The following is a 27,283-nucleotide window of genomic DNA, read 5'->3' as shown; positions in this document are numbered from 1 at the left end:
TTTAAATGTACAAATCTCTAGATCTCATCATTGAGACGCTACTGCGCACCATAATACTAATGTTTGGCAGTGGTGGAATATCAGTGCTATCAATATATTGCAACATGGTGACAGCAGTGGCATCTCCTAAAAGATATTACATCAGAGATAGTACCATAACCTGACATGGTGATCTGCAGTGATATGAAAGGTGGCAGCTAAATGCATGAACCCAGAGCAGCATCCCAAGGTATGAAAAATTACAAGCAACTGAAGCCTAACTAGAGCGGCACGCACCTTAGAAGAAAATTTGAAGCAAAAGTTGAGGAAGCTTCACTACAGACTTAGTAGTGAGGAATCCACCAGAGTGAGTGGGAGTCCATTACAGGAAATTTCAAGAACCTGAATGACATGGTTCATAAAATAGTGAGCAAAAATACAAAAAAGTAGCTGTACCTACATTTTAGAGTAGGTGATGGTCCCAAGGGCTCAACATCCAGAGGGCAGCTGAAAGGCAGCTGCAAGTAAAAAAACAAAGCTTTAAAAAAAAGCTGCAAAAAAAATCTGACAGAGTTATATAGAGAAATCCACAGAGCACAGTAAGAAAAAAAGAAAAAAGCCTGCAGCGTTTAAGAGAAAGGGAACCCCTTCCAGCTGAAATCTTAGTTTTAAAAGCACTCTAAACTAAAAGGAAATAGCTTCAAACACCCTCATTTTAAAGTAGGGGGAGCAAATTCAGGTTTCCAGCCCAGTGCAATACAGGACAGTACCAACAGCTGCATTGATACCTTTGTTGCAAAATACAACACCTGCAAAGCTTTTCTTTCAAAATTGAGTCAAAAATATCCCTGGCAACAAGTCTCTAAAAAAAAAACAGAGGTAAGTCAACTGTATCCTAACAACTACAGACAGGGTGAACAAAAGTTACTACATTCAGTCTTAAAGAGGCAACACAATTTAAGTTGTAACTACAAGAAAATAAATCAGCCATAGACAGAAAATTGGAAGAGACCACAGAGGGAGGGCAACTCCACTGTGGGAAACAAGGGACCGAGAGAGAGAGCAACTCCATCGTGGGCAACAATAGACCCCAGAGAGAGGGCAACTCCCAATAAAGTGCCAAAGGCAACAAAAGACCCCAGAAAGAGAGCAACAAAAGGCCTTGGAGAGAAGGCAAGAAAAGACCCCAGAGCGAGGGCGAACAGCCTGCTACAACTGAAAGTTAACACACAACTATCGGTATTGATGGAAAATGCTCTTGCTTCGGAGTTAGAATGTTCAAGCCTCCCTCTAGAATTGAAGCATGTAAACTAAACTGATATTTTAGTGCTCAACTGAGGCAATGCTGGAGGTTCTGTCTTTCAGAGAATTTTTAAAAATATTAATTCTTTCATGGGCACTGATAAGGCCAGCATTTGTTGCCTACCCCCAATTGCCTGTGAACCAAGTGGCTTGCCACACCATTTCAGAGGGAAGTTAAGAGTCTGGATTCACATGTAGGCCATGCCAGGTAAAGATAACAGATCAAAAACAAAAATACCTGGAAAAACTCAGCAGGTCTGACAGCATCTGTGGAGAGGAACACAGTTAACATTTTGAGTCTGTATGACTCTTCAACAGAACTAAGTAAAAATAGAAGAGAGGTGAAATATAAACTGGTTTAAGAGGGGGTGGGACAAGTAGAGCTGGATAGAGGACCAGTGATAGGTGGAGATAACCAAAAGATGTCACAGACAAAAGGGTGTTGAAGGTGGTGATATTATCTAAGGAATGTGCTAATTAAGGGGAGAAAGCAGGACAAGCAAGGTACAGATAGCCGTAGTGGGGGTGGGGTGGGGTGAAGGATAACAGATTGCAGGTATTAGTGTGGATTTTTACAACAAGCAACAATGGTTTCATGGTCACCATTACTGAGACTCACTTTTCAATTCCAGATTACTAATCTAATTTAAATTCTACCTGCTCCCACAGTGGGATTTGAATCCTTGTCCCTAGAGCATTAGCCTGGGCTTTTGGATTACTAATCCAGTAACATTACCACTACACCACTGTCTGCACCCAGAAAATATGTTAAACCAAGCTCCTATGTGATATCTCAGGTTGATATAAAAGAAGAGCTGGGAAGTTTCCCAGTGTCCTGACCAATATTTATCAGTCATCCAAAACCTCACAATAGATTTGGAGAGGCCTTTTATCCTTGAAAGAACATAAGCAATGAGATTGGGTACACATGGTGGAGATGTCGTGGTCTGTGTTCACGAGGAACAAATGCTAACTTGGGAATTTGTTGTAAGTGGGAATTCAGTGCAAAGGGGGAAGGAGGTGCTGTTTTTTATACCTTCCTTTCAGCCTTCAGCCTTCTCCAGCTCTGAGGAGATGTCCTTAATCCCAGGACTGGGCAGGCTTCAGGACTCACACTCTCAGCTGTAAAGAACCGTATCTATACCGCTAACTATACTGCCCCCTAATGTAGCTACATTCCTTTTGACTTCCCCCACTTGAATGGCTCCCTGCACCATGATGCCTTGGTCAGTTTGCTCATCCACCCTGCAGTCCCTGCCCTGGTACACACAAGCTGCAAGAACATTGAACCTGTTGAACAATTCCAAGGGCTGAGGCTCATCCATTGCTACTTTCTGGGTCCTCATACTTGCCTCACTCGCAGTTACATCCTCTTGTCCTGGGCCATGGACTATTTCAGAGGTACGCAGCCTAAGGGATGTGACTGTATCTTGGAACAAAGTGTCCAGGTAACTTCCCCCCCCCTCCGACGCATCAGCGTCCAAAGCTTGGACTCCAGCTCATCAACTCTAGGCTGAAATTACTCAAGCTTATTACGTACTGTAGATATGGTTGCCATGGATCACACTGATGTCGACCAATTCCCATATGCTATGGTTCCAATAATCAACTGCCCTGCCATCTTTAATGTGCTTTATTTAGCTAACTAGGTTTCAAGTTTAGAAATATTTGTTTTCTGTACGCATATTAAGTGGGATGAATCATAGAATGCTTATAGCACAGAAGGAAGCCATTTGGCCTGTCGTGTCTATGCTGGCCCTCTAAGGAGCAATTCACCTACTGCTACTCCCCTGCCATTTCCCTGTGGCACTGCAAATTTTTCCTTTTCAGATAATGATCCCTTCTGAAAGTCTCAATTGGCCCAGTCTCCACCACACTCTCAGGCAGTGCACTCCAGATCCTAACCACTCACTGCATTAAAAAGTTTTTCCTCATGCCACCATTGCTTCTTTTGCCAATATTCTTAAATCTGTTCCCTCTGGTTCTCAATCGCTCCACCAATGGAAACAGTTTATCCCTATCTACTCTGCCTAGGCTCCTCATGATTTTGAATACCCCCATCAAATCTGTTCTCAATCTTCTCTTTCCCAAGGAGAACAGTCCCAATTTCTCCAATCTATCTACATATTTGAAGTTCCTCATCCTTGGAACCATTCTTGTGAATCTTTTCTGTACCTTCTCTAATGCCAACACAACCTTCCTAAAGTGTGGTGCCCAGAACAGGACACAATACTCCAGTTGCTCCGAATCAGTGTTTTATACAGGTTTAACATAATTTCCTTGCTTTTGTACTCTATGCCCTTGTTGATAAAGCCCAGAAGGCCCTATGTTTTATTAACCGCTTTCTCAAGCTGTCCTGTCACTTCTTGACAAGCTCTTAACAAGTTTTTAAACAGTGTTCATTAGCCTCAATGGGGATGAGTGCAGGATTCCTGACCTGCCCTCCTCAATCATGTTGATTATTGCTGGCATCAGAATTGGTGTCTTGAAATTAACATGCCACCAATGTAGATATTTTCAGGACTCCCCCATTTCTGTTTCCAACTTCATGGGAGTCTTGAAAATTCAGTTTGCAACACTTATCAATGTTCATGGGATCAGTGGAATAAGGAACAATTTTATGACTTTCAAGGCTACAACAATTCACTAGCAGAATTGAAAAAGTGAAAGTTAATTTTCCTTCTGTTATACACCATATACACTCTAGCTTCAAGCACAGGAGCCAGCAAGCCACAACCTGCCATGAGAGTTGGGAATGCACATAACAAACAATAACTGAAACCGCATATCCACCCATAAAAAGGTACATCCAGATATTACCAAGCCAACTTCCAAAGAGATGCATAAAACTGTATTCCTTAAATGTGACCTATATTGGAGTTTCCGTACAAATATATCTTAACTAATACCATATCCCTGCATATCTCTTACTTTTCCAGTTGCTTTGCACTTTCTTATTTACAGTATTGATTAAGAGACAATGGACGCGAAATTGAGCTCAGCAGCATCCGTTGTTTGGGCCCAACGAGTGCCATTCGGAGACCAAAACGGTGTCTGCTGTGCACACACGTCTGTCACAAATCACTCTGGGTGCCATTGTGGTGAAGACGTTAGGGTACACAGCTAACATCCACTAGAGGTATGCAAAGCATGCAGATCATGACAAAAATCACAATTTTTACACCAACTGGACCATTTTGGAGCTCAACACTCTAGTTGATGCCATCTCTTAACCTTACATAGCTGAACATGATTGAAGCAGCGGAAAGGATTCTCATCCAGCAACGCTGCATAAAGAGTTCAACAACTATTTAATTAGTTGCTGATTGATTTGTTCTGGCTGTTGCTATGATTTTACAGGTTTTGATGCTTCCCACAGTTTTTTCAAAAGTCTACAGGGAGTTATGTTGTAGACGTTGAAGGGCTTTTTGCTGACTTCAAGGCTTCTGCACAAACCAGTCTCTGCCAGACATGGGTGTACTAGTAAGCATTCACCTTGGAATAGAACATGACTGGGCGAATGAACAGAGGTCACACCGAGCAGGGCAAGCTGTTGGATGAGGGAGGAGTAAGAAGGAGAGAAGGGCATTGAGCAGGAGCCCATATCCACCCAGGGTGTTCTGGAAGAAATTCTCCCACCTGAACCTCAGTGAAGAGCAATGTGTGAGAGGTCTTCACTGAAGGAAAGGCAAGGGCTGCACTGCCCATTGCTATGAAAGTGACAATAGCAATGTCCTTTTATGCCTCCAGCTCATTCCAGGCTGGAGCTGGAGATATTTGCAATATCTCACAGTTTGCATCCACTGTTTCATAAGGGAGGTCACTGAGGCCTCCTGTTCATAGAGAGCTAACTATATTTCATTCTCTGTTACCAAAAACAAGCAGGCAGAATGAACATGAGGGTTCACGAGGATTGCAGGCTTCCCCAATGATGCAGGGTGCCATTGATTGCACATACGTTGCTTTATGGCACCACATGTCAACACTGCCATGTGCCAGAACCAAAAGAGATCCCACTCCCATATTGCATACAATTGTAAATTCATCATACTTGTGCATTACCTTCATGTGGAAGAGGAGGAGGAAAAAAAAGGAGAGGAGGGTCAACCTAGACAACCCCTTTCTGCTCTGGCTCTACATGAAGAACTAAATCAATACAGCGATACCGGTAACCACCACCCCAAATCTCCAATCACCAGCAGTTTTGCACCTAACCATCCCTCTGACTCTGACCATCACATTGTGTTCTTGGCCACATTGCAAAAATGAAATGTACCACAAAACAAACATTCCAAACCAAATTATCAATGAAACAATATTGCATATAATACATAAACTAATTATACGTGTGCACTCCCTTAGTGCCTGTCTTACAGATGCCTTTGCCAATCTGAGTTGTCCTATGTAGTTTGGGAGATCGTATTGTAGTGGTTGGCAGGCTGTGACGAGTGGTGTGTCACTGGGATCAGTGCCGGGGCCTCAACTTTTTACAATTTATATAAATAACTTGGATGAAGGAACTGAAGGAATGGTGGTTAAATTTACTGATGACACAAAGATAGGTAGGAAAGTAAATTGTGAAGAGGATGTAAGGAGGCTACAAAGTGACATAGATAGGTTAAATGAGTGGGCAAAGATCTGGCAAAAGGAGTATAATGTAGGAAAATGTGAAATTGTTTATTTATAAATAATGAAGAATAAAAAAGAAGCATATTATCTAAATGACTCTTCAACAGAACTAAGGAAAAATAGAAGAGAGGTGAAATATAAGCTGGTTTAAGGGGGGGTGGGACAAGTAGAGCTGGATAGAGGGCCAGTGATAGGTGGAGATAGCCAAAAGATGTCATAGACAAAAGGACAAAGAGGTGTTGACGGTGGTGATAGATAATATCTAACAGCTTATATTTCACCTCTCTTCTATTTTTCCTTAGTTCTGTTGAAGAGTCATACGGACTCGAAACATTAACTGTGTTCCTCTCCGCAGATGCTGTCAGACCTGCTGAGTTTTTCCAGGTATTTTTATTTTTGTTTTTGTTTTGGATTTCCAGCATCCGCAGTTTTTTGCTTTCATATTATCTAAAAGGTGAGAGATTGCGGAGCTCTGAGATTCAGAGGGGTCTGGGTGTCCTAGTATATGAATCACAAAAGGTTAGTATGCAGGTACAGCAAGTAATTAGGAAAACTAATAGAATGTTATAATTCATTGTGAGAGGAACTGAATACAAAAGTAGGAAGGTTCTCCTTCAGTTGTACAGGGAATTGGTGAGACCACATCTGGAGTGCTGTGTACAGTATTGGTCTCCTTATTTAGGGAACAATGTAAATGCATTGGAAGCAGTTCCGAGAAGGTTCACTAGGCTAATACCAGGAATGGATGGGTTGTCTTATGAGGAAAGGCTGGGCATGTTAGGCTTGTACCCACTGGAATTTAGAAGAGTAAGAGGTGACTTAATTGAAACCTTTAAGAGCCTGAAGGGTCTTGACAGGGTGGATGTGGAGAGGACGTTTCCTCTTGTGGGAGAATCTAGAACTACGGGTCACTGTCTAAAAATAAGGGGTCACTCATTTAAGACAGAGATTAAGAGAATTTTTTCTCTCAAGAATGTTGTGAGCCTTTGGAACTCTTTTCCTCAAAAGGCAGTGGAAACAGAGCCTTTGAATATTTTTAAGGCAGAGCTAGATAGATTCTTGTTTAACAAGGGGGTGAAAGGTTATCAGGGATAGGTAGGAATATGGGGCTGAGGTTACATTCAGATCAGCTATGATCTTATTGAATAGCACAGCAGGCTCGAAGGGGCCGAGTAGCCTACTCCTGCTCCTCATTCGTCTGTTCATATGGTAATATCATTGAACTAGTAATCCAGAGGCCCAGGCTAATGTTCTGGGGACAGGAGTTCAAATCCCACCATAGTAGCTAATGAAATTTAAATTCAGTTAATTAAAAAACTCTGGGATTGAAATCTCGTCTCAGTAACGGTGACAATGAAACTACCATCGATTGTCGTAAAAGACCCATCTGGTTCAGTAATGTCCTTTAGGGAAGGAAATCTGCCACCCTAACCTGGCCTGGCCTGGCCTACAAGTCAATCCAGATCCTCAGCAATGTGATTGACTCTGAAATAGCCTAGCAAGCCAGTCAGTTCAAGGGCAATTAGGGATGGACAACGAATGCTGCCATTACCAATGATGCCCACATCCCATAAAAGAATTTTTAAAAATAACGTTAACCCAGTGGCTACAGCACGGTTGGTGGAAGGCCACTGAATTTCAGTGGAGAAGACTGAAAGTGGCCTTGGAGAACAGCCTCAAGCATCTCTTAGCCTAAAAGGCCCAGCTTTGCATCTAACACAGCTGTAAAACCTTAGCATGGGTGGCAACAGCAAGGGCACTGACAGAGTGGCAATTGTGCAAGCATGAATGCCATCAGGAGACATGGCAGCAGGTTGGCACTCTCTAAAAACCTTAGCAATTCCAGTAATCTGTTGGAGATCAGATTGCTGGACTGCTGTGAGACCCTGCAAATCCCTTTGAACATTTCTACCTGCAGGCATGATGGCAGCAGACTGAGTTTGCATGGCAGCAGGCTGCTCTTGCATAACTTCACTCTCAGCATCCACTGCAGCACTTCTGGTGGAATCTACTTGTGATGCAAGTAGCTTAGTGCTGATTGCAAAATAATTATTTTCACTGAGTATAAAAATATTTTAAGAGTATAATATATAAATAATTATTTTTATATTGTAGTTTTATTCCTGCATTTGGTATGATAATCCCAAGGTCAAGATTTTGGGATAAGTTGGATCACAGGTGTAATGTATCGCTGGAAAATGACAAAAGCACCAATCAAGCTAATTATAAAAACATAACTGACTTAAATAAGCTAAACGACAATTCTGCACAACTTTTTTGTGTGCCTAGCAAGAGAACATTCAAAGTCACTATTACAATTTGTAAAATTAGAGTTGGTTTATTTTTAACATAATTAAAAATGTCATTAGTAGAATTATGAAGATTTTTTTTAATTCCCAAGGCTTACCAAAATATAATTAGTTATCTCTCTTTTCTAAAAAATGTGCAATTTGCATCTTGTCACTGCTAACAATTTTATGGGATATTATGCTTTTAAGGATTTATTTAATGGGTTGATGTGGATCATAGATCTGATCTGGTGAGGTAGAATTTCTGTGGGGCGTCCCGAGCTCTCACTGTAACTCTAATGGAAGATCAGTGGAAACCTAAAGAAATTACATCAACAGTCATTCAGATCTTTTCTCTAAGATGACTGCCAAGGCCATACCAGATCAGGAGCACCGCTGTTACTCGTGCCTTATACTTAATGCTGCTAATGTTGAACTGATAAGAGTGGAATGCCTGCAGTTTTATTTTTTCCACAAATTAGTTAGGTTGATTGGAGTTTGCCTAAAAACGCTATTACTGTAAACTATTCATTTTAAATAGATTTGCATTAGTCATTATAATCTGTACAAAGTGGATTGAGCATTTGACATTTTCTGCTGTCTAAATTGCAAGCAGATGTAGTGAAAACACTAAACAAATTCCAGTAGGCAATGAATCGGCTTAATAGTTCGCCCTGGGCAATGCAATTTAAGACATGCATTGCCAGCTCTGAAAGGGTGCAGCCTGCTTAAGTTAAGTCTGGTGAAACTGTTGACAGGGAAACAATGATTAGGAAACTCTAACTGTAACAAAGACATTGAACCTCCCCCCTGACAGGAATGTTGTGTCTAATACCTGTTACATATTATCATCCAATGCATATGAACTGTGGGGATATATCGTCAAAGAAATGTTAAGATCCGCAACAGAATAATTTCACAAACTAACTTTGATGAATTTTTATACCATATATTTAAAGAGATAGAAACACATTTTACATAAATAGATATTGCACTCTTCTTAACTATGCTAATCCATTATCTGATACAAGGTAGGTGACTTTGTAGATGCATATGAAAAAGAACTAAGGTGCAAGATTAAGGTACACATTTTTCCAAAAGCATGCATAAAATAATGCACACAAACCCATTGTGAAATGTGGGGTAAAATTCCACATTTTGAAAATTGGGGTCTGTAATGCTATCAAAAAATACATTGGCCCATAACTTCCAAGCTCCCGGCATCAGATTTGGGGCATACCCCAAAGATGTGCTGGGGAATCTCTCTGGGAAGTTCCCAGGTTAGGGTTTATATGGCAATTGTCCAGAAGTGCACACTTCCTTGGACCTCTTTTAACTTCTGAGTCACTATTGTAAAGACCCAGGCCAACCCCACTGGACTCCCCCCACACCCCTGGCCACCCTCACATGGGGCTCCACCCACCCCCCCTCCCCACCCCGACACCCACCCCACAAAACACCCTCCCTGACCTCCGACACCCCGGACTTACAAACACCCACAACCTTCCCGACCTCCGAACTCCCACCCCCGACCTCCGAACCCCCACGCCCCCACCTCCTATGTCCCCCATCCCCGACCTCTGAGCTCCGTCAAAAAGGAGGCGCGATCTCCTTGAATCCGCTGGAGCGAGACTGCTGGGGCCTGCGAGGAGTCTTTTGATGCAGGCCCCAAGCAGCTCCGCGAACGGAAATGTCAACGTAATTTTCAAGACCAGGTATGCGTGCATTTATTCTTCTAATTTCTGCGGGCCAGCACTTTCCTATGCTAGTCAGAAGTTACAGCCTAATTTTTTTACAAACAGATAGGAATGTTAATTTTCCTCTGAGCATGTCCATGGAGCCCAACATTGTCAAGTTTAACAGACAAGTTTTATACCAATCTGAGGTGAACAATGATGATCACAGTTTACAATCTTAATCATCAGAAAATGAGCCACTTAATTTCAGAATATATTTTCTTTACCAATAGAGGCGTACTAAACAGGAATTTTGAAGACCATCTGGAATAAGTAGATTAGAAAGGTGGATTTTACTGGTGAAGTTCTCAGTTCAGTTATGCAACAGGTAGTGTCAGAAATACAGTAATATTTGGTTCTGGTACACACCATTCAATCCACAAGCAAAGTCTGGGAAGACTTCACTAGTTTGGTCCACTAGCAGGTGGTTAGGAAAAGAATAATGTACACCAAGAAGACGACTAAGGAAAATCTAGCTTTCAATCAGAAATCACAAGTGACAGTTCTCAAGAAATCAAGGGAGCACAAAGAAAGAAAGTATAAAGCACATCACTCAAGGCACATAATTGTATGGAGAGAAGTAGTACATGGTCCACATACAAACATAAGAATGGGAGCAGGAGTAGGCCATTCAGCCCTTCAAGCATGCTTGGCCATTCAATAAGATCATGTCTGATATGATCATGGCCTCAAATCCACTTTCATGCCTGCCCCCCATAACACTTGACTCCTTTGTAGATCAAAAATCTGTCTAACCCAGCCTTGAATAGGTTCATTGATCCAGCCTCTATTGCTCCCTTGGGATGGTGAATTACAAAGATCGATGACCTTCTAAAAGAAGAATTCCTTCTCATCTCTGTCTTAAATGGGACAGACCTCTTCTTCAGAAACTGAGCCACTTGTTCCAGATTTTCCCATGAGGAAAAGCAACCTATCAGTGTTTTACCTATCAAGCTCCCTCAGAATCTCATATGTTTCAAAATCCTCTCATTCTTCTAAGCTTCAATGAGAATAAGCCCAACCTGCTCAACCTTTCCTTATAAGACAACCCCTTCATCCCAGGAATCAACCTAGTGAACCTTCTCTGAACTGCCTCCAAAAACAAGTACATTCCCCCTTACCAAAACTGTACCTGGTGCTTCTGATGTGGTCTGACCAATGTACTGTTGTAGCACGACCCCTAACTTAATGAGCTTTTATTTTGTGCATTAACCTATTATGTGGCACTTTATTGAATGCCTTTTGGAAATCCATCTCTTGAGTATTGCTGAAAAGAGAAACATATTGCTGAAACTTTTTTGTCTTACACTCATCAGCACACCCGCAAGAATGCCAAATTTGAAACAATCACAACAATTTATACCACAGGAAGAGGCTGATTGGTTGGCAAGTTGGCTACAATTGGCTGAGACATTGCCATGGAGAGAGAAACAGGAAACTATAGACTCTCCAAGCTCCCAGGTAATTCAAAGAAGGTACGAGGCTTGAACATATTCCTTTTGTTTGCAGAGAATTCATATGAATATGAATGTTTGTCGTTTCTAGCAAGCATAAATGAGCCATGTTATGAGCTTGACTGATTACCTTAAATTGGTTGTTAGTGTAACTATCAGCACAATCAGGATTGTTCAGCAAGTGCTGCCCAATTACAAAATCACACTTAACAGTAAATATTTTGTTTGGTGTAAAACCAATTAACATTCGTTTCTCCTATAGTATAAATTGTTGCGATCATTTGAAATTTGGCATTCTTGCATTTGTCCTGATGAGTGCAAGGCTACATCTACTGGCTCCCCTTTATCTACCCTACTCGTTACATCCTCAAAAGTCTCTAAAAAATTTATCAAATGCGATTTACTTTCTGTAAAGTCAGGTTGACTTTTTCTGATCATGCTATGATTTTCAAAGTGCATTGTTAAGATTGCCTTAATAAGAGATACTCTTGAGCAACACTGGGCCTTGGTGGCAGCAGCCTGGGCTGGCTGGCTGAAAGGCAACAAAAAGGACACTGGTGAAGTAGCAGTAGTGGGTGAACAAATGCTGTTTATCTGAGAGAGTACACCAGTTTCATGCTCCATGGAGCCACTGCTACTCTCTCAGGGAAATGCCTCAGCAACCTACTAATCTGTTGGAGGACAGATTACTGGACTGCTGTCATGCCATCCAAGCTTTTCCAAACACTGGTATCCATAGCCATGATGCCAGCTGTCTGAGTTTGCATGACAATAAGCTGACCTTGCTTGACTTCAATCTGAGCTTCCACAACAACATTCAGACCGTTGGTAGGAGCTGCTTGTGCTGCAATGGAAGCTAAGGCATTGGACATCAGACACTGCATCATGGTAGGGTCCACATATTTCCTAATTGAGTTGTTGGAAATGCATTCATGTTGGAAATGATGGGCTCCAGGCTCCATGCAAAGTCCTGTGACAAGTTGGTGCCAGTCTCCTCAACATTTTGTTTATTTGTTCATGGGATATGGGTATCACTGACTAGGCCAGCATTTATTTCCCATCCCTAACTGCCCTTGAGAAGGTGGTGGTGAGCTACCTTCTTCAATTGCTGCAGCGCATGTGGTGTAGGTACAGCCACAATGCTGTTAGGAAGGCAGTTCCAGGATATTGACCCAGCACAATGAAGGAATGGCATTATATTTCCAAGTCAGGATGGTGAGTGGCTTGGAGGGGAACTTCCAGGTGGTGGTGTTCCCATCTATCTGGTGTCCTTGTCCTTCTAGATGGTCGCTATCATGGGTTTGGAGTTTGCTGTCTTAGGAGTCTTGGTGAATTCCTGCAGTGCATCTTAAAGATGGTACACACTTCCGCCACTGTGCATCTAAGGTGGAGGGAGTGAATGTTTGTGGAAGGTGTGCCAATCAAATGGGCTGCTTTGTCCTGGATGGTGTCAAGCTTCTTGACTGTTGTTGGAGCTGCACTCATCCAGGCAAGTGGAGAGTATTCCATCACACTCCTGACTTATACCTTGTAGATGGTGGACATGTTTGGGGAGTCAGGAGATGAGGCACTTGCTGCAGGAGTCCTAGCCTCTGACTTGCTCTTGTAGCCACAGTATTTATATGGCTAATCCACTTCAGTTTCTGGCCAATGGTAACCCCCAGGATGTTGATAGTTGGGGATTCAGCAATGATAATACCATTGAATGCCAAGGGCTGATGCTTCGATTCTCTCATGTTGGAGATAGTCATTGCTGGTACTTGTGTGGCACAAATCTTACTTGCCATTTCTCAGCCCAAGCCTGGGTATTGTCCAGGTCTTGCTACATTTGGACGTGGAGTGCTTCAGTAACTGAGGAGTCACGAATGATGCTGAACATTGTGCTATCATCAACGAACATCCCCACTTCTGGCCTTATGATGGAAGGAAGGCCATTTATGAAGCAGCTGAAGATGGTTGGACCGAGGACACTGCCCTGAGCAACTCCTGCACTGATGTCCTGGATCTGAGATGATTGACCTCCAACAACCATCACCATCTTCCTTTGTGCTAGGTATGACTCTAACCAGGGTAGAGTTTTCCCCTTGACTCCCATTGACTCTAGTTTTGCTAGGGCTCCTTGATGCCACACTCGGTCAAATGCTACCTTGATGAGTTCAGCTCTTTTATCCATATTTGAACCAAGGCTGTAATGAGGTCAGGAGCTGAGTGGCCCTGGCGGAACCCAAACTGAGCATCAGTTAGCAAGTCATTGCTAAGCACACATCATTTTACTGATGATCGCGAGTAGGCTGGTGGGGTTGTAATTGGCCAGGTTGGATTTGTCCTGTTTTTTGTGTACAGGACATACTTGGGCAATTTTCCACATTGCCAGGTAGATGCCAGTGTTGTAGCTGTACTGGAACAGCTTGGCTAGGGGCATGGCAAGTTCTGGAGCACAAGTCTTCAGTATTATTGCCGGAATATTGTCAGGGCCCATAGCCTTTGCAGTACCTAGTGCCTTCAGCCATTTCTTGATATCACGTGGAGTGAATCAAATTGGCTGAAGACTGGTACCTGTGAAGCTGGGGAGGCCAAAATGGATCATCCACTCTGGCTGAAGATTGCTGCAAATGCCTCCGCCTTTTCTTTTGCGCTGATGTTCTGGGCTCCCCCATCATTGAGGATGGGGATATTTGTGGAGCCTCCTCCTCCAGTGCATTGTTTAATTGTCCACCACCATTCACGACTGGATATGGCAGGACTGCAGATCTTAGATCTGATCCGTTGGTTGTGGGATCTGTCTATCACACGCTGCTTACCCTGTTTGAATGCAAATAGCCTTGTGTTGTGGCTTCATCAGGTCGACACCTCATTTTTAGGTATTCCTGGTGCTGCACCTGGAATGTTCTCCTGCACTCTTCATTGAACCAAGGTTGATCCCCTGGCTTGGTGGTAATGGTAGAGTGGGGGATATGCTGGGCCATGAGGTTACAGATTGTGGTTGAACACAATTCTGCTGCCCACAGCAACTCATGGTTGCCCAGTCTAGAGTTCAAAATATGTTTGAAATCTATCCTATTTAGCATGGTGGTACTGCCACACAACATGATGGAGGGTATCCTCAATGTGAAAACAAAGACTGCGCGGTGGTCACTCCTACCGATACTGTCATGGGCAGATGCATCTGCGGCAGACAGATTGGTGAGGGTGAGGTCAAGTATGTATTTCCCTCTTGTTGGTTCCTTCACCACCTGCTGCTCGCCCAGTCAGGCAGCTATGTCCTTTAGGACTCGGCCAGCTCGGTCAGTAGTGGTGCTACCAAGCGACTCATAGTGACGGACATTGAAGTCCCCCACCCAGAGCACTTCCTGTGGCCTTGGCACCCTCAGTGCTTCCTCCAAGTAATGTTCAACATGGAGGAGTATTGATTCATCAGCTGAGAGAGAGGGCAGTGCATGGTAATCAGCAGGAAGTTTCCTTGCCCATGTTTGACCTGATGCCATGAGACTTCATGGGGTCCGGAGTTGATGTTTAGGACTCCCAGTGCAACTCCCTCCCGATTGTATGCCACTGTGCCACCACCTCTGTTGGGTCTGTCCTGCTGGTGGGACAGGGCAGACCCAGGGATGGTGCCTGGCACGTTGTCTGTCAGGTATGATTCCGTGTGTGCGACTATGTCAAGCTGTTGCTTGCCTAGTCTGTGAGACAGCTCTCCCAATTTTGGCACTAGTCTCAGATGTTAGTAAGGCTGACTTTGCAGGACCAACAGAGCTGAATTTGCCATTGTAATTTCTAGTGCCTAGGTCAATGTCGGGTTCCATTCCTTTGAGACTCTTTAGCAATTTGATACAATTGAGTGGCTTGCTAGGCCATTTCAGAGGGCATTTAAGAGTCAACCAAATTGCTGTGGATCTGGAGTCACATGTAGGCCAGACCGGGTAAGAACAGCAGATTTCCTTCCCTAAAGGACATTAGTGAACCAGATGGGTTTTATAACAATCAGCAATAGTTTCATGGTCATTTTTAGACCTTTAATTCCAGATTTTATCGAATTCAAATTTCACCATCTGCCATGATGGGTTTCAAACCTGGATCCCCAGACATTACCCTGGGTCCCTGGATTACTAATCCAGTGACAATACCAGTAAGCTTTCCCAATGCATTAGGCATTTCAATGTGTAGTCCCATTAGCCTTCTTCTGTAATCTGATCCATCTGCAGCTCGTATGTGGCTTTACACTCCGATGAGCTGACAACTAGGCTATCCATGTCCCTAGCCCTGACTGCAGCATGCTATGCCTGGTGCCTCATCATTTGCAGGTCCCACCTCTAATCTATCCTCTAAAATACATGCAGTGTCAGTATCTGAATTGGTGGCGACGTCTGTGAACTCAAGTAACTTTGTGATGATTATCACTCACTCCTTGGTGTTCCTGCATTGCCTGACCAGGTTGCGCTTCTTGGTTATCTGAAAGAAAATAGGCATGAGGACAAGGTTGTGGTAAGGGGATGTGTGAAAATTAAGAGGTGCATGCCTACACCATCTGCAGCTTTAATGTGAGAAGCGATTGTCGCACGAAGAGGAAATGTGATGTGAGAAGATGGATTAGGTATGACAATGCTAACATCTTCAAAGGATTCAGCCCTGCCTGTGGCCACTGCCTCAGCAATGGCCTTGCAATAATGACCAACACTGTCTCCTCCAAGGAAGTTAGAGCATGAAGGTGTGTTTCTCCTCCTCCCATTAGTTTCTGCTGCTTCCTGCAAGAGAGAGAGAAGTGTGTCAGTGAGTTTTGACAAATATGTTTGAGTGATGTGGTTGTCATGGTTGAATAGCTGCCAGTGTATGCAAGCTGTGAAATGTGGGTGTGAAACTTGTAACAATGCTAATTACGCAAGGGTACAGTGAAGCTTATGTATTTTATGTCTGAGTCCTGCTTTTCGAGATTGCTGATAGGTGAGTGTTGGGGGTGTGTGATTTGAGCAGTGGCTGAAGCTAGTCGTGCATTTGGTAGGAAAAGGCATTTGAAAATGCATTCCTCATATTCAACACTTGTGTGAGGTAATTAAACTTCTTGTAGCACTACATTCAGACCATTGAGACTAGACCCCTGGCATTGCACTTTGTAGCTATCTGCTCCCACTGCCATTTCACCATGTGTCTCCAAGGGCTGCCCGGGTATCTATGACACCACGGTTTAGAGCAAACATTCCTCTGCTAAGACTGCGAGTTGAACAGCTCTGGGCTGAATTAGGTCAGCTTACAACAATAATTAGAGATTGTATTGTGATCAATATCAGACACTCAAAAAAAAACTTTTCCTTAAATCAAACATCTTGGCTCTGTGCCCTCAACCCTAGCCTTACTCGCAATTCCCAACCCCGCTGTTTGCTTCAATCTCACTCTGTTAACCCAAATCCTAAACTCAACTCTAACTCAAATAATAATTTTATGGGGCATAATTCCACTGCACAATTTGCATTGATGTAAATTGATATTTAAGTTGTCAAAAATAAGAACAGCGTAGGTTGTTTTAGGTTGCAGTTAAATTGTGCTTACTGAAACCAGTTAGTTTCAGGGTTCACAACAGTTGTATAGCCATAAGTGGTACTACCACTCATATTTCTAGAATGTTTCAAAGGCTTGTACACCCCAGGATATAATCATAATACCAACAGCAATTTGATGACACAGGCATGTTTATACACACATCATACAAACACAAAGCACTGAAAGTGAAAATTTAAAGTAAATTTAGCTAAATGTATGGGCTATAGAAAAGATATCAATAATATCTTCATGCTTTGTTAGTGAGTTGCAATCAAGGACAGCGAGGCAGTCAGAAGCACTGAGTCGATCCAGTAAAAAATGGACATCTAGATAATGGTACTAGCTGATTCCTTAACATCAAATATCTTTCTCCTCATCACATTTATTTGAGCCTTAAGGGTAAAAAAAGGACTATTTTTCAACTTACATAAATGATTAGATAACGATGGTGTATTATTTTACTTGGTAGAGGAGGGAGAAACATGAGGAGAACAGAGGAGTTGCAGCTTTACTATTAGACTGGGAATGTAAGTGAAACACAGTAACCTCCAGCCTCAGTGCTTGCCTTCTCACCTACTCCACTCACTCACTCATAGTCATGGCTGAAATGGGAGAAGGAGAAGTTGATGTTGACTTCGAACGAAATGTAATTATCACTCGACTACTCAGACATTATGCAAGAATTTGCTGCAGCCAAAATACAATAAATTTGTTCCTGGGTTGTCATACGACTCATATGCATCTAACTCATAATCATTCAATGTAATTTACTCTGCTGTTATCTATCATTTGGTCAACTATTTTTATGTTACCTTTGGTAAACATGCCTTCACACATTCATGCCTGTACGCCTATGACACCATAATTAGGTAGACTGTATTTAAAATCATTGCCCCCAAACTAACCTTTTGTACAGGGTCCCACAAAACAAATGTCCCTGATTTTAATACAAGGATGTTAAGTCACGACCTAATTACTCATCCTAAAGCAACAGTATGTATACAGCTTCCTTTGTTCCATTTCTTTCTTTTCATCCTCATCCTAAACTCCATGGAACAGGAACACAAGTTTGAGAAATAAATTGTGAATTAGGGTTCAGGTGTGTCCATATATAAATATAACTTATGAATATGACTTTTAATTGTACATTAAGGAAGATTTATATTTTAAAGAAGTGGCTGTTAAAGACAATTAACTATAAGTTATACATATTGGTTCATTAAGCTCTGAAATATAACATGGTATCCATATTATATCATTAATATTAAATGCGCCTCATATATTATACAATACATAACATGCGCCTCATATATTATACAATACATAACATGTTCAATATATAATGTGTCAGCTGTAGCTCAGTTAGTAGTGCAGTACTCTTGCCACTGAAGCAGAAGGTTTTGGGTTCATGCCCTGCTCCAGATATTACCTGGTCATTATCACATAGGCAAACAAGCCAAGGGTTATGGAGCACAGAAGGGAAAGTGGAGTTGAGACCACAACCAGATCAGCCATGATCTTATTGAACGACGGAGCAGGCTTGAAGGGTCAAATGGCCTACTCCTGCTCCTAAGTCCTATGTTCCTATGAGTCAACCCAAATAATATGAGGCCATCCCAAGTATTGTGAGGCTAACTCCTCCAGGGTGTCTCTCACACTATTTGACTCTGGGGACAATTCTAACCCTTATTATGGACTTACACTGCACACTTAGCTGTGGAAACTACTGTTTGTGAAAGCTTACTGTGCACAAATCAGCTACTGAATTTCCTAAACTGGAACAATGACTACTTCTCCAGCAAAAGTATTTTATTGACTGTAAAGTGCTTGGGAAAGTCTTGAAATTGTGCAAGTGGCTACTTATTGTAAGTCTTTTTGTTTTCCTTTAGTCGTTTCCTATTTCTGGTATCCTAGTGAACTTATTCTATTGTCTTTATGGCTCCAATACTTATAGGGAGGCAAGAAGGATGTGCGGATGACCGAACTTACTGGTAGGATCTTATTATCATTTCTTGATGTGGTTCCTGCCTGGCAGCTGGCCAAATTGACAGCCTGTCTGACAGCTGGAATGATAAACCAGTGACAAGAGTCCACAGTCAGGGCCCATTGGTAAACGATTTCCAGCATTCAGGCAAATGGGAAGATCAGTGATCAAGGATGGTAGGGTGGAGGTCGTGATTGTGGTAGTGGCAGTGGGGGGAATGTTATGATCATGGTGAAGGAGTAAGAGGGATTACAGTCAGCAAAGGCAAGAAGGAAAAATCTATTGAGGGGCTGATGGGAACACCTCTGTGCGTTAGGGGCCACAAGGACTGCTGGAAAAGCCACTTACCTGGTGGAGCTGGCAACTCCCACCTCCCATTCATTGCTGGGTTTTCCAAGAGTTGATGAAGGTAATGCAGTGATATGGTGCATATTGACTTGCAAAAGGTGTTTGATGAAGTGCCACTTAATAGGCTTGTCAGAAAAGTTGAGTTCATGGACTAAAAGGGGCAATGGCAGCATGGATATGAAGTTCGGCTGCAGATCAGCCATTATCTCATTGAATGGTGGGACAGGTTGAAGGATCTAAATGGCCTACTCCTGTTCCTATGTTAGTACCCAAATAAGGGTGTGTTTACATTTACTGTTGATTGAAAGTAGTTTCCACAGCTAAATGTGCAGTGTAAGTCCATAATAAGGGTTGAAATTGATTCCAGAGTCAAATAGTGAGTGAGACACCTTGGAGGAGTTAGCCTCACAATATTTGGTCTCATATTATTTGGGTTCACTCACAGGAACATAGGAACATAGAATTTAGGAGCAGGAGTAGACCATTTGACCCTTCAAGCCTGCTTCGTCATTCAATAAGGCTGATCTGGTTGTGATCTCAACTCCACTTTCCTTTCTGCGCCCCATAACTCTTGGCTCGTTTGCCTATCAACAATCTTTCTAACTCAGCCTTGAATAAATTCAATAACCCAACCTCCACTGCCTTCTGGGGAAGGGAATTCCACAGATTAATGACTCTGACAGAAAAAGTTTCTCCTCATTTCATCTAATTTTTAAACTGTGTCCCCTAGTTCTAGTCTCTCCCACAAGCAGAAACATCTTCCTCATATCTACCATATCAAATCATCTCAGGATCTTATTTGTTTCAATAAGATCACCGTTCATTATTCTAAACTCCAATGGGGATATGCCTAACCTGTTCAACCTTTCTCCATAAGATAAGCCCTGCTTCCCAGGAATGAGTCGAGTGAAAATTCTCTGAGTTGCTTCTAAAGCAATGATGTCTTTTTTCAAATAAGGAGACAAAACTGTACAACAGCACTCCAAATGTGGTCTCACCAAGGCCCTGTACAGCTCCAGTAAAATTTCACTACTTTTATATTCCATTCCCCTTGCAATAAATACCAGCATCCCATTTGCCTTCCTAATCATGTGCTGTACCTGCATGCTAACTTTTTGTGATTCATGTACCAGGACACATAGATTTCTTTGTACCACTGGCTTCTGCAATCTCTCTCCATTTAAATAGTATACTGCTTTTCTGTTCTTCCAGCCAATGTGGACAAGTTCACATCTTCACACATCATGCAACATCTGCCAAATTTTTGCCCACTCATTTAACCTGCCTATATCCCTTTGCAGACTTTCTACCTCCTCTTGACAACTTACTTTCTGAACTATCTTTGTGTCATCAGCAAATTTAGTTACTTTTAGTCCCTTCATCCAAGTCATTAATGTAGATTGTAAATAGTTGAGGCCCTTGCACTTGATCCCTGTGACACTCAACTAATTACAACTCGTTACAACCCAAAAAAGACCCATTCATCCCTACTCTCTGCTTCCTGTTAGCTAACCTATCCTTTATCCATGCTAATATGTTACCCCCTACACCATGTGCTGTTAGCTTGTGTAGGAATCTTTGATGTTATCAAATGCCTTCTGGAAATCCAAGTACACCACATCCACATGTTCCCCTTCATCCATCTTGCTTGTTACTTCCTCAGAAACTCTAATAAATTAATTAAATACGAGTTCCCTTTTACAAAGCCATGTTGACTCTGCCTGATCACATTGTGATTTTCTAAGTATCCTGCTATAATCTCCTTAATAATGGATTCTATCAATTTCCCTATGACAGGGTGTTAAGCTGTGGCTCAGTTCATAGCACCCCTGCCTTTGAATCAGAGGGTTGTGGGTTCATGTCCCACTCCTGGAAAAACCAAGAACTGTGATTGTACTTGAAAGAAGTTGCAATCTGTGACTGTTGGTAACTTGAAAGAGTTTCCATATAAATACAATGACAGGGTGTTAGGCTAATTAGCCTGTAGCTCCCTGCTTTCTGTCTCCCTCCTTCCTTGAATAAAGATGTTACATTAGTTATTTTCCAATCTGCTCGGACCCTTCCAGAATCTAAGACATTTTGGAAGATTATAACCAATGCACCTGCTATCTCTGTAGCCACTTCCTTTAAGACCTGAGGATTCAGGCCATCAGGCCCTGGGGACTTGTCAACCTTTGGGTGTAATAGTTTTCCCAGGACCTTTTCCATGCTGATGGTGATTGTTTTAAGTTTCTTCCTCCCTCTTACCTTTTGATTTTCAAGTATCTCTGGGAAGTTTCCTAAGTCTTCTACAGTGAAGACAAACACAAAATATCTGTTCAACGCCTCCGCCATTTCCTTGTTTTTCATTATCAATTCCCCAGACTCACTCTCTAAAGGACCAATGCTAACTTTAGTTACTCTTTCCTATTTAAATACTTGTAGAAACTCTTACAATCTGTTTTTTTTTAATATTTCTAGCTAGCTTTCTCTCATACTGTACGTTCTTTTTAATTTTTTTAGTCATTCTTTGCTGGTTCATAAAATCTCCTGACCTGCCACTAATCTTTGCTGATTTATACAGTGTTTCTTTCAATTTGATACTCCTTAACTTCCGTATTCAGCCATGAATGGTGCATCCTTCTCAAAGAGTCTTTCTCTCTCATTGGGATAAATGTTTACTGAGAGTTATAAAGAGCCTGAACTTCCTCGGAGTGGTAATCAGCGTCGGATTGCCACTCCATGCCCGATTACTCACGTTTTATTTTTCAGCCTGCCTCACCCAACGTTCTGACTTAGGCCAGGTGAGATGCAGGCAGTGCAGTGTGACCTTGAGGCCCAGCATCGAAGTTGGAAGAGTCGAAGTAAAGATACCACGCCCCCTTTTTTACAGCACTAGCTGCCGTGAACCAGGTAAATTTAAAGGTCGGTTGAAATTGACAGGCCAGGCAGAAGGTAAGAGTCTAAGTGGATACTGTTTGGAGGGTGTTGTGGATCGGAGGTCGGGGTGGGGGGAGATCTGAGGTCGGTGGGGGGGGGGATATTGGAGGTCGGGGTGGGGGGATCGGAGATTGTGGGGATTGGAAGTCGAGGTGGGTCAGAGGTCAGGGGATTAGAGGTTGAGGGGGAGGGGTTCGAGCCTCGGTAGTGGGGAGGTCTGGCCTCGGATCAGGTCAAGTCGAGCCTGGGGGGTTGAGGGGAGAGAGGGTGTCTGGTTGGGTCCAGTCAGGCCTGGGTAGCTGGGGATAGACGGGGTAGTCGGGCCTCAGGGGGAGGGTCAGGTCACTGAGGTGGATTGTGGGAGGGGAGGGGAGGGCCTGAAGGTGGGTATGGTGGGTGGCGTGGTGGGGTGTCCAGCCAGGTACAGTTGGGCCTGGGAGGGATGGAGGTGATGGTGTCTGGTTGGATCCAATCAGGCCTAGGGGTTTGGGGGTAGTTGGGTCTTGTGGGGAGGGGGGGGTGGGCCTCCGGCTGGGTCCCATGCACATGGGGGGAACCCCATGGGGTGGGAGGGGTTAGTCGGGGGATGGGGGAGACCCCTGGGGGCATGAGGGTGGTGGTGCCTGGTGGGGGTTAGTAGAGGGGTTGGGGGGAGTCCGCTGGGGGTTGGGGGTGTGGGCAAGTTCCCTGAGTGTTCGGTCTGGGTCTGTAGTTGCTCAGAAGTTAGAAGAGGTTTTAATTCTTCTAATTTCTTCTGGGTAAATATTGATGTAACCCAGTCAGAACCATCTGAAGTTTGTGATATAAATTGCATTTTCAGATGGTTTCCAGCAAAGGGCAATTTCCCAGGGGAAGTTTGCACTTCTGGGCAATTGCTGTGCATTAATTACCTTTCAAACACTTACAGTTTTGCAATGCCTCCATTGTCTCAATATTTTCATTAGGTTTATAAAGCCAGTGTGGAGTCAGGGAAGGGGCAGAGGAAGGGATAGAGAGTACAAACCTAAGAGTGCACCAGCAGATGAGGCCCCAAGAGGGGTTCCCCAGTGCATCTTTGGGGTAACCCCCAATCCAATGCAGGGGAGCTTGGAAGTTATGGTCCAAAATATCTCCTTATAAAGTCTGCCAATGTATCTCAACTGTCCTACCTTTTAACTTAGTTTCCCAATTTATTTTTGCTAGCTCTTTCATACCCTTATAATTACTTTTATCCAGATTTAAAGCACTAATCTTAGACCCTCCACTTCTCCCCTTCAAACTGAACACAAAATTCTATCATGTTATGATCACTGTCACCCAGATGCTCTTTTACCATGAGTTTATTGATTAATTGTCTTTCATTGTTCATTACCAGGCCTAGAATAGCCTGCTCTTTGGTTGGCTCTAGAACATACTGTCCTAAGAAATGGTCCCAAACTCTATGAACTTATTTTCCAGGCTGCTTTTGCCAATCTGATTCACCCAATCTACATGTAGATCAAAGTTACCCATGATTATTGCAGGGCTTTTCTTACAAGTCCCATGTATTTCTTCTTGTACACTCTGTCCTGCTGTGTAACTACTGTTAGATACCGCAAGTGATCTCTTAACTTTCCTATTTGTCATCTCTACCCAAACTGATTCTACACCTTGCTCTTTCAAGCTGAGGTCATCTCTCATTTCTATACTAATTATATCCTTAATTAACAGAGCTACCCCACCACCTTTTCTTTGCTTCTTATCTTTTCGAAATGTTAAATGCCCTTCAATATTCAGGTCCTAGCCTTGGTCACCCTGCAACCATGTCTCTGTGATGGCTATTACATCATATATATTTATTTCTATCTGTGCTAACAGTTCATCCATTTTGTTATGAATGCTGTGAAATTCAGATACAGAGCCTTTAGCTCTGTCGATCTCTGGCCTCATTTGCTAATTAGGTTTGTACTCTCTGTCCCCCTCCTGTGTCTCTTCCCTGACACACACTGATAACTTTATAACCCTAATGGAAATGTTAAGACAATGCATTGCCAATTTTGTAAGCAATTGAAATGTAATTACTTGTTGGCTGGGGCTTTGTGAATGTGTGTCATAGTTGGGTGCTGAGCAGTAGGATGGATGTTTCAGCCAGATAGTCTGGTTGGGAATACTGTCTAGCTGACACCCAATATGTAGCCATGGCTTTCCTGCTCCAGCATTGGCCAGAGGGTCTGGAAGCTGGGATCTATTATGTAGCAGTTGTCTAAAGACGGCTTAAAATGACTCGGTAGATGCCTCACCTTTAACAAAATGAATCTTTCTGACCACAGCAGGCAGACTCCTGTTCAGACCCAGGATCCGGTCCAGGTGGAAAGCAAAAACTTCGCTGATATCCACCGATCTCTTGATGACCCCGCACGGCTGTCGGCAGCCCGGCACTTTGGTCAAGTCCCTGGGGACGGCTTTCCCTTGACTTGGGTTTCGGGAGTGATGGTCGCTGCCAATACCTTCGAATAAAAGCAGAGGCCGGTGCCCAGGCTGGGGCACCTTCTGGATGCGGACGATGCTGGAATCGGCCAGGAAACGCATAGCAGCGATGTCCTCCTTTGTGAACCAGAGCGGCGAACTTTCGCTGTAAATCCTGATGTTACTGCCACCAGCGCTAAACTTAGCTGCACTTTGAGAACTTGTCCATTTGCCTTTCTGCTCCCTGGAGAGGGCTAATATCCCTGTGCTGTCAGTGGCCCTCGGTCTTTGGTCACCCTGCCAACCCTGCATCAGCACAGGACTCTGCTCAATATCCTGACTGTCCATTAAACTGGGATCGTTCTCCTGCACAACATGTTTCGCCGACCGTTTCTTCCTGATTTTTGGCCTCACCGTTCCCCTGATGTTGGCCGGTTTTCTCCTTTTTGATCTGATGGTGATGTACACCACATTGGGGTTGAAGGTGGACTTATCTTGTTGAGGTTCCCCTGCTGGGAGTCCGCTGGGGAGCAGCCTGACAGGCTCACCGGCTCTCTCGACCCCATATTCATAAAGCCGGTCCTGGGATAAGACATCGCCCTGCATCACAACAAAGGAGGCATAAACCAAACAGGCTGTGGCGATCAGCAAGTTCCTCTTGGTCCTGGGGCGTCTCCCGCTCACCATCCAGGCACAAAGGGCAACCGGGAAGAAACGAAGTTTGCCAGGTCTTGGACAAGTCATCCTTGCGGTGATCCAACATGATGGACTGAGATAAAGGTGGCAGCCGAGGTTTCCAAAGGCCGGAGAGGGAGCATAGCTCCCAAACACCCTGGGATGCGCCTTGCACCTGGCGATCTGATGGGCTGGAAATAGGGACTCAAACCTAGCCGCCTCTCTCTCTGTAACTGGTATCAGCGAGTTGAAGGGAATGAATGGAGACAACTCTACAAAGGAGTCTCACACCGCAATGTGTGTGAGGGAGCGAGGGAGACATACACTGGAGCCAGGCAGCAACTACACAGCGCTAATTCAACTGAGATATTATATTAACATTAGAGGGCGGGACGATTGGGTAAAACTCCCAAATTTCCCTTCCATATATCAACTTGCATTCTGGATGATGGTCATTTATTGGGCATCCTTTCTGAGTGAAATGTGTAGCAGAGAATTGTTCATCTTTCTAATTGCACTCATTCTTTTTCTAATTTGACTCTTTTTTTCCAGATTCGACCCTGAGTGTTCTTTTATCCGCTTTAGTGAGGGATCAGTTATTTCACTGTCTCGTTGCTTTTCTGCACCTGTGTCACAGATCATTTCAACACAGATTGTGAATCTCAAACACCCAGTGACCCTGACTGATTTCCTCTCTCTGCGAAAACTTCAATTGTTAGATATCTGCAAATGCAAAACAGGTTCCTCGCTGAGATTAAATGATACATTGTGCAAGAAGAACTAATACTTTGTAGCAGCCTTAAACGACTCCGGGGGGGTTCGGTGTGTCTAATGAATGATGAGGCTGTATTTTTTTTATTTTAGTGTGAGAGCACCGAGATAGTGACTGATTTTCAGGGTCTGCTGAAGTACAGTCATTACAATGTCCGAGGGCTCCCAGCTCCGATAATAGCCGAGTTGTAACTATTCAGCAAACTGGCCCTTGTTGCAACATTAGCTGAGAGGAGAAACGTACAGTCAGCGGGAAACGACAGTTAGATCAGTGACTTCACGACATGAATTGTTGACCCGACAATAGTTAGGCAACATGACCCAAACCACTTAACATCACTGATCCTTTGTGGAATGTGGGGAATTTTTACTGGAAAATCGTAAATAACACAACGGATCACACATAATCCGCAAGCAACTGAAATGCAATTGAAATAAAGGAATTGTTAAAGAGGAATAATATTTGGTTCACGCATTGCACAGATCTTAATAGCACAATATATACTTCCAAAAGAATTGCTCACCACGGTCCATTGCAAAAATATTTGTATTAATGACCTTTCAAAAACAAATATTTTGAATTTAAGAAGCGGACCATAGAGGTCTAGAGGAAGGAGGGCATCGCTGCCTCTTCGCTAGACAGGAGAGAAAAATACATTCGCCAAAAAGCTTTAAATATCAAGGAAAGTGATAAAGGTTATAGTTATATGGGTTCTTCATCTTCAAGTGCGATTTGTATTTACATTGACCTTATCGAGTCTCTCAGTATAACCGTAGTATGCACACTCACCTTTCTGTTGAGCTTTTCAAAAGTGGGTTGTAATTCTACAGGCCACATAATCCACAGTGTATACATTTGCATTCAGGTAAATTGACTTCTCTTCAAAGTTACTTAACGCACAACATATATCTCTGGTGCTGGTTTGCATCACCTTTCCCACTGGAGATCTATTTTCAAACAGTAGGCATGTTCCTCTTGTGGGGGAATTTAGAACTAGGGAGCACAGTTTCAAAATAAAGGGTCTTCCATTTAAGAGGGAGATGAGGAATTTCTTCTCTCGGAAGGTCATTAATCTTTGGAATTCTCTACCCCAGAAAGCAGTGGAAGCTGGGTTTATTGAATTTATTCAAGGTTGAATTAGACATATTTTTGATCTACAAGGGAGTCAAGGGTTATGGGGAGCAGGCAGGAATGTGGAGTTAAGACCACAATCAGATCAGCCATGATCCTATTGAATGACA

The 27,283-nt window shown here is 43.1% G+C and overlaps 1 protein-coding gene across 1 annotated transcript in view; it reads right to left on the bottom strand.

Annotated features, from left to right (window-relative positions):
* gask1b (golgi associated kinase 1B) overlaps positions 1-26,495 on the bottom strand; it is an 89,684-nt gene extending 63,189 nt beyond the window's left edge. Inside the window, exon 1 of the mRNA XM_078540538.1 lies at positions 24,430-26,495. Coding sequence (XP_078396664.1) covers positions 24,430-25,339 — 910 coding nt within the window. The 5' untranslated portion in view covers positions 25,340-26,495. The remainder of the gene's footprint in view (positions 1-24,429) is intronic.
* Between the last annotated feature and the right edge of the window lie 788 nt (positions 26,496-27,283).

The sequence above is a fragment of the Cetorhinus maximus genome, chromosome 1 (assembly GCF_964194155.1).
Source record: "Cetorhinus maximus chromosome 1, sCetMax3.hap1.1, whole genome shotgun sequence".
Lineage (NCBI taxonomy): Eukaryota > Metazoa > Chordata > Chondrichthyes > Lamniformes > Cetorhinidae > Cetorhinus > Cetorhinus maximus.
This window is presented reverse-complemented; position numbering and strand designations above follow the sequence as displayed.